The following is an 8,714-nucleotide window of genomic DNA, read 5'->3' on the forward strand; positions in this document are numbered from 1 at the left end:
TTAGACTGTTATGATTGCATATTAGACAGGGGGACCACAACTTGCTCATCGAGGAGCGTGCCAATGCCCCCCATAGTGACGGATGTGATATTATATGGGAGAGATATACTCCATCCTCACGTGGCACCCACATGCTGCAAAGGGTACCACACTGCAAAGTCCTAACATTCAACGGTGGGATCCAATTAATAAGAATGGCGGATGTGACCGACGCGATCATCGCTAAATCACTGTTGTGTGTACAGTATCTCTAGGGTGTCGGTTACTCCCTCTACAAAGTTAACAATAATAATAATAATACTAATAAGGGTGATTTGGACATACCCCTTATGTTTCTCTGAATATTAGAGATACCCTCGATATGTTTTGAATATAATGACATACATCCCTTGACCTCAGTATTTTAAATAGATTAATGAGAAAAAACTCAAATGCCCTCGTCATTATTCTCTAGTCAAAAATTTAATATTTTTTTTCCTCCAAAAATCAATCATTTATAATTTTTTTGAAAAAAAAAAAAAAATTCACTTTCATCATCTATCTTAAGATCATTTTTACTTCGAGTCTTTAACATTCAAATCTCAAGGAAAGATACAATTTTTGAAGAAGTATAAAATGATGAAATTTTGGATAGAAAAATCTAGGATGATTTACAAAAGGAGGTAAAATAGAAAACGACGGATGAAAATAAGGTTGAATAGATTAAAATTGTCTTGGAGGTTAAAGAACTTGAAGATGATTGGTTTTGGAGAAGAAAAATCTGACATTTGATCCAATTTATTCATCTATCATCTTCTAAGAATTGGGCTTCTTGCTCCAGAAGAGTGATGGGAGAATGAATGAACCATGTTGCAAATAAAGAAAGGAATTACAGTCGAGTCGCTAGCCAGGAAGCACTTTTACATTTTGATTATAGAGTAAAGTAGGGCCTTGGCAGTTATGATTAGGAAAAGTAATATACGTCTAATTCGCGAATTTATTAACTATGCTCATGAAATCCTTTGAATTTTTCCAAAATTTTGTGGAATAAAGAATCAATCGTTTAAAATAACGAATCAATGAATTAATTGATGATTTATTGATTAATAGCATTATTATCGTTCGACCTCAAAATTTTATCTTCTTGAACCTTCAAATCTCAAGAATGAAATGGGATTTTAGGGGGGGTCGAAGATGATGGATTTTGAAAATAACCCAAGAAAACATCATTTATTTAATCTCTAAAAATTTTCCAAATTTTGTACCAAATGATTCCTCAACTTATCTGTATTAATCTAACTAAATAAACCCCAAATAATTACTGAATCCGATCTTTGAATCCTATGAGCTAGAAAACATGGGATTTGCCAAATATTTTTTTACCCATAAATTATTTAGAGAATTAAAAGACCCCAAATCAAATCAAGTGGTCTAACACAAGTGGACCCACCCAATAAAAATAAATGGGGTCCACAAAGACTTGAAGAGGATTCAAACTAATCCAACTTTGTGCAGTACTGGCTTGTAAGGTTTCCGTGTCTCCAACAGTATCTTTGGCTCAAATGTCATTTTCTAAAGTTTGAACTTTTCCATTTCACACACATATATATATTTGATTATTGGCTCAGGTTTCCATTAACTCAACAAATAAAAGAAGATCCCAACCGTGCAATAATATTCCAATAGTATGTAACTTGATGATGCTTATCTCGAGGATTTTTTTTAAACTTACACATTTAAGATCTTATATTATTTCTTGAGTCAACAGAACCCAACTTAATATTATAATATGGAAGCCTAACCATTGAAAGAACATGACAGATCAGACATTAATGGACCTCTATAAAAATCAATTGGATCATTTGATGTCTTTGACCAAGTCAATTGGGATGGTTGGTGTAGACACCCAAATTTGAGCGGGCCCTCGACGCAAAATGCCCCAAAAAAATTGAAAAAATCGGAATGGACTCCGAAGCCCAAACCTACAAAATTTCAATTTATTTTGTCATTATTTTTTAATAAACGGCCCAAGGGGACTCACGGGGCCCATGGACCCAACACCGCAGCACCCTTCGACATTCTTCAATCCAACCCAATGCAAGGCCAAACCCATCCTTATCCTACCCCGACTACCCAAGCCCATTCAAGGCAACCCAGGCAACCCTAAACCCAGCCTTATCCGACCCACGACCCAAGCCCAGGCAACTCAATCCAACACATTACCCAAGCCCAAGCTCTACCTAAGTCCAACATCACAAACCAATCACCCAATAGGACACATGTCATCACCCCCTTCCACCGCCCTCAGCCAACCAACCAACGCCAGGACGGCCCGCCAAAAAGGAATTCAACCCATAACTCGACCCGAACATAGCATAGCCATTCTCGCAAAGCAAACACTTATAACCGAGCACCCGCGCCGAAGCGACGCCCAGCATTTCCTACAAAACCCATCGCGACAACCTACACCGACACCCATCCTCTCAAAGCAAACACTCATCCGGGCCCAGCAACGCATCTCTATCGGATTTCCACCCACGGGACACAGTGTCAGCATTCCTCACCTTCCCAAAAGATCATCAACCACCCTCTTAAAGCCTCCATCTCTAAAACCAAACACCACTTAATCACAACCACCAATTAATTACCCCATTTTAACAATCGCATCTCTCAACGACTCGCATCAATTCTCCTCCATCTAACACTCAACCCAAAGGGGTTGAAAGATCCAACCCATTTAACCCCCATTCCCTAAATACCCTCCAATCTCCATCAAATTACACATACTTATCTCTCAAACTCATAACCATTCTATCATTTTTCTTCATTTCACCCAACTTTACCCCTAAAATAACTCCCCAACTTCTATAAAAACCCACCCATTCTCCCCTTACAAGACCTAATGAAAATTTAAAAAATAATCCTCCAAAAACTACAACTCTCTACTCTCAACACCTTACTCTCAACTAAACTCAATCTTCTACAACCTCAAGCAAGTTCAAGTCAACTCAAGGGAAGACATATTTGAAGATCAGCTCAAGGACAAGGTGGGTTCAAACAAAAGAACACCCCCCCACCACCCCCTCTTCTACTCTCCCTTTTCCCACACATTTGCACACACCACCATGGGATAAATCACCAAAGGGCCCCTTCTACATAAGGGTGCCCTTAATGATTGAAGCCAACATTGAAAGTCCCTCACACTTGAGGGCACACATCGAATTTTTCTTCGATTTTATTTTATTTTTATTTTCAGAAAATCGAATCCGAGGTTACCACCTATGGTGGGTGGAGTAGGGTGCCTAACACCTTCCCTACTCCATAAATGGACACCCTTACCTTGAATCAAGGTTGGATCAAATATGCATTATCCAATGAGAGTCATCATATGTCCAAAGTGACATGTTTTTCAAGAAATACAACTTCGGGTGACCATTCACACCCAATTCCGCATTTGAATGGTGGCGACTTCAAAATACCACAAAGTGGAGGGATGTTTCAAAAATGTTGAAAATCTCATGTCCACAGTTGGTATGATAGTTTAGTAGGACTTGACTAAGGATTGTGTTACTCTTGTTAGTCTTTAATATTAAATTGTATGAAACCATCAAGATGTAAATTTACTAAAACAATTATGTATTTTTGTCAGAATTATTGAATCAATTATTAATTTGTCAGGTTTGTGCTTTGAGCCAAGTGACAACGACAATTGAAAATACATCTTAAACATAACATAACAAGAAATGACTAACATAATGAAAGAAGGTTTTTTTCACAAAATCTTGGATAACACAATGCTTGATGATACGACCGTGAGGTGGGACTCGCCGTTTTTATAGGGAAGTTTTTTAATTAAATTTCAAGACAATAAATATGGTACATTAATTTCAAAAGATTTTACTACTTGTCAAATATTTTTTTAATAACATTTTGAGGTTTGTGGTGTTGGATTGTTGATGCGGTAATCCATTTGAGCAAAACAACTGTTAGTAAAGTTTAAAATCTAACAATGTTTGTAAGAAAAGTGTTTCACTTAACCTAAAATGTAATATTTTTTTCTCAAAAAATCATGTTACACATAACCATTATAATATATTAATTCAAAATAATTTTACAAATTGTCAAATAATTTTCTATTAATTATCCATCTTCTATTTTTCTGTCTCACAAACTGAACTTAGTATAAGTTTCTTTTTCTTTCTTTTGCTGCACAATATAAAATACACAAAACAATTCAGGGGGCACATCAATAGTTTGAAGATTCAGGGGTATCTCTAATATTGACCACAATGTTGAGGGGTATGTCTAAATCATCCTTGTTTCGGGCCGGGTCTTCCTAAAGTCCGATTGTTTTGGATTACCATTACTCTCTCTGTCTCTCTCTTAAGCCAACACCAATGAGCTAGTTTTCGGGCTTGGCCCTGAGACTGATTGGGCCTCTCCAGCCTAGCCTACTCTCACTCACTCACTCTCTCTCTTAAGCCAACACCAATGAGCCAGTTTTCGGGCTTGGTCCTAAAACTTAATGGGCTTCTCTCCAGCCTAGCCTATGTCAATTAACTTGAAGAAGGCTTATATACCCCAGTCCAAAGGGAGCTGGGCAAGGTAGGGGCTCAATATGGTCCAACCCAATATCGATAAAAGTCAAAGGAAGATACAAATAAGGGCTTTTCTAGCCTCAACTCAACCCACGGTGGAGGCTCTCTATCAAGATGACTGTTAGGATTTGAGGATCCGTCCCCATAAATTTACGGTTCTTGTACTTCTAGTATCCATTTTTGCTCGTTAACCAATGTAATAAAGACGAAGAAGAAGTGGGTTCGATATCCTCTTGGGTGGATGCGTAGAGAAAATTATGAAAATTAATTTAAGAAAAATGCCAAATTTTAGGTGGGTACAACAAGTAAGTCGGTACCATGAGTATTTTACTTTTGTGCAAATAGCACAGTGTGGGGTTTACTTTTGTGCAACAAGTAAGGGTTCCTAGCTAAGTTCGGTTTGTGACCAAACATCGACATTGGTCGGTTTTACTAAATAAGAATTAGAATCGAATAGAATTGTCAACATAACTGAATCAAACCAAATTGATCTAAGATTGGTTTGGTTTGGTTCAATTCCATGGATTGCCAATATCTTATAAATCTACTTGAAAGCAACATATTTTTAATGGAAAAAAAAAAAGAAGCAAATAATAATTGTGGAGAATAAAAGTTGCATCAGGTCTAACCATGGTTTTTAAACTCGTCCGAGACCGAGACGTATCGCCCAAGTTAACTCGGTATCGCAGCCTAACGAGACCAACTCACAATGAGTAATGAGACGATCGCGTATCGTGAGTTATGCGAGTCGTCTCGGACGATATTTTCGCAAAACTCGTCCGAGATGAACGAGATATCCGAGACATTACAAATTTTACATTAACTCGCGAGACAAACGAGTTGTATTGGACGAGATTTTGAAAATCTCGTCCGAGTTAACCGAGTTTTGCGAAAAAAAAGTTACAAATGAAAATTTATGTTTTATTTTTACAAGCAATAACTATTGAGTAATATTATTACTTTCTTGTGATAAATACTTAAATGTATTTTTGATAATTTGTTTTATTTTTTCTTTAGAAGTTTTTTTATGAAATTTTCATTAGAAATTTATACTAATCTTTAAGAAACATTATTTTATTTAATTACCTTGAATTTGATTGATAGGTATATTATGAATTTTTTTTTTAATTTTATATTTTTTTTAGGGGTTCATTTTTTAATAGGAATCAATTCTGAATTTTTCCTGAATTTTTCAGATTTTTCAAATGGTTAAAAACCATTGTTTCAATGTTGAACGAGACGACTCGACGAGACGAGACGTATCGTCCGAGTCAACTCGGTATCAGAGGTGGACGAGACGAGACCAAATACCGAGTTTAAAAACCATGGGTCTAAGTCGAACAAGTATCTAGATCTTGACTAAGCAATGAGTTAGGTAGGGCTCCACGAAAGTGGCACCCATATCAGTTATGCAGTGTAGTCATGCTCGATTGCAGGCAAGGTAATATTAGGTCTTTGCTCTAATGTTAGAACAAGAAGAATGATAAGGGTATGATGTATCTGATCTCCCAAGATTAAGGTGAAAAATAAAAATCAGGGAATCAGGAAAAGAATGATTTTACATCGGTTGCGATTCTATAGATCATGAGATTCTTCTTCTCCTAAACTAAACTTGATTGTCGAAAGAGTTTTGACAAGTACCACACCAATGCTGTCAGATGACAGGAGAAGCAAGGAGCATTCCATCAGGATTGCAGAGCAAAATTGATAGAGGTAACTCGAAATCAGCTTTACAATAATGAATTTGGAATTTCATATAATAAGTCATTAATCTATCCATTAAAAAAATTATTAATTTATCCATACAAAATATCATTATTCTATATTCTAAACCATTAAAAGTAGCAAGTCATTAAGAGTTTGATTCTATTATTTTATACAAGTCTTGAATCGAGAATCAAACTAAATTGATTGATTCTCACTATTTTAACATAGAACCGATCGCAACTTGTTCCAAATTGAATCAAATCAGCCCAAAGTCATCGGTTTGATTCGAATCTTGGTTTGAACCGGGTCAATTGCACTCCTAGCCAGGGATGTCAATGGGTTGATTTTGGTTCAATTCCAAAGGAACTTAGAACCATAATCATTACTTTTAGTTCGGTTCCGGGTTTAGTGCCAAAGTAGATGGAATCGGACCTAGAACTGAACTAAAAATAATGGTTATAGTTCTAAGTTCCTTATGAATCGAATCGGAACCGACCCATTGACACTCCTACCTAAGATTGCAACTTACTTGGTTCAAATTAAGAACCGAATCAAATCGATTGACTTTGGGTTGATTTGGTTCAGTTTGGAACAAGTACTTCAAAATTCACGTGTACCCATTGGTTCTGATTCTTAAAATTAAATGAGAAAAAAAGTATTACAAAATTCAAATTATTATATAAAAAAATTTCCTTTAAAAAAATTAACATATTATCTACAAAATTATTAACTTAGTTATAATTTGTTATACTAAAGATACAAATTAATGATTTTTTTCAAAAATAAATTTATCTTTGTTAAAACTAATAAATATTTAGAAATAAACTCATTTTAAGCTTCAATCAATAAGTTATATATGAAAAATTGAAGAATTTTATATAAAATACTTTTATTTTGAAATAAAAAAATATCTTAAATCATCTATAGCATAGGAAGAAATGACAAAATAAATTAGTTTTAAGTATCCGCATGTACCCATTGGATGGAACCTAATGGTTCTGATTCCGATTCTGGTTCCTATCAGCTTAGTTCCATTTTAGACCCGACTCTAATCGGTCCAAATAAAAAAACTCGGAATCAGGGTTTTCGATTCGGTTTCGGCTAAATGGGTACCCATTGACACCTCTGTCCCTAGCGAGAGGTGATGTAGTAAATTCGTTTCAAGAAGAACGAGATGACTCGGAAGATTCAACTCGGTGTGCACGGGAAACCGAGACGAGACGAGAGACCATGGTTAAGAAGGAAGAAGAACAAGAGAGCGAGTTTGATTAGGTGCAGCGGACGTAGATGGCTGTGTGGACCGCATCAGCACCATGGAAGCAACTACTTCTCAACGCAATGGAGTCCAACGCCAACCTCAAGCACTCTTCATTCTTTCAACTAGTCAGTTATTACAGTTACTTTCCCGTTTTAACTGTCTTATTTTAGGGTTTTTCTGATTCGTTGTTTTTGGTGTGTTTCAGGCAACAATTGGATCTAATGGAAGACCTGCAAATCGTACTGTTGTGTTCAGGTTCTCTCTCTCTCTAGGGTTTTAAACTTTTATTTTATTTTATTTTATTTATTTTTGGGGGTTTTGGTGTTTCAGAGGATTTCAAGATGGCTCTAATAAGATTCAAATCAACACAGATTGCAGAAGTTCCAAGGTCCCTCTTTTACTTTAATTCCATTTTTTTCTTAATTTTTGGCGATTAATCTTCTGGGGGAAACATAAAATTTTAGGTTTTTGGTAAATTTATGATCTAGGGTTTTAGTGGGTCTTGATTTTTGTATTTTCTGTTGGTGATTTTTATCTTAAATTCTTCAGGTTGAAGATATTGAGCTCTGTCCATTTACAGAGGTAATTGGTCTCTGAGGTATACTCAAAATTTTACTAAAAATATGTTGTTCATCAAAATTTTTAATTCCCCCCACCCCCCCCAAAAAAAAAAAAAAAAAAAAAAAAAATGTTTGGGAGTTTAATTTGAGTTCATTTTGGTTTATTAATTATATGTTGGTATTCTATAATTCTGGTTTTTTTTTTTTTTCCAGATATGTTGGTATTTTACCGACTCGTGGGAGCAGTTCCGAATCAATGGAATAATGGATGTAATTGATGGGTCAAATCCTGATCCAGTGAAGCTTCAGGTAAGAATCATGCAAGAATGGTTCTTTGGTGTTCACCTGATGTATTGTCATTGTGTTTTTTAACCTTAAAGTAGCGTTGAAGCTAGGGTTATATGTTGCATTTAGGAACAAATGTAAGCCCCCCCAAAAAAAAAAAAAAAAAAAAATGTTTGGGAGTTTAATTTGAGTTCATTTTGGTTTATTAATTATATGTTGGTATTCTATAATTCTGGTTTTTTTTTTTTCCAGATATGTTGGTATTTTACCGACTCGTGGGAGCAGTCCGAATCAATGGAATAATGGATGTAATTGATGGGTCAAATC

The 8,714-nt window shown here is 35.6% G+C and overlaps 1 protein-coding gene across 1 annotated transcript; it reads left to right on the forward strand.

Annotated features, from left to right (window-relative positions):
* Positions 1 to 7,404: 7,404 nt before the first annotated feature.
* LOC147390874 (pyridoxine/pyridoxamine 5'-phosphate oxidase 2-like) lies at positions 7,405 to 8,489 on the forward strand. The gene is made up of 5 exons (XM_086459696.1): positions 7,405 to 7,667; positions 7,748 to 7,797; positions 7,873 to 7,930; positions 8,092 to 8,124; positions 8,316 to 8,489. Exons 1-5 carry the CDS (start codon positions 7,572 to 7,574, stop codon positions 8,472 to 8,474), a joined length of 396 nt encoding a protein of 131 aa, XP_086315822.1. The 5' UTR covers positions 7,405 to 7,571; the 3' UTR covers positions 8,475 to 8,489.
* The last annotated feature ends 225 nt before the right edge of the window (positions 8,490 to 8,714 follow it).

The sequence above is a fragment of the Akebia trifoliata genome, chromosome 11, assembly GCF_017979445.1.
Source record: "Akebia trifoliata isolate Shusen 1 chromosome 11, ASM1797944v1, whole genome shotgun sequence".
Classification (NCBI taxonomy): domain Eukaryota; kingdom Viridiplantae; phylum Streptophyta; class Magnoliopsida; order Ranunculales; family Lardizabalaceae; genus Akebia; species Akebia trifoliata.

Excerpts from the sequence above, each read along its gene's own strand:
- LOC147390874 (XM_086459696.1), top strand. The coding sequence starts at position 7,572 with ATGGCTGTGTGGACCGCATCAGCACCATGGAAGCAACTACTTCTCAAC. Across the intron at positions 7,668-7,747 it reads ACTCTTCATTCTTTCAACTA|GCAACAATTGGATCTAATGG; the intron begins GTCAGTTATTAC and ends GGTGTGTTTCAG. Across the intron at positions 7,798-7,872 it reads AATCGTACTGTTGTGTTCAG|AGGATTTCAAGATGGCTCTA; the intron begins GTTCTCTCTCTC and ends TTGGTGTTTCAG.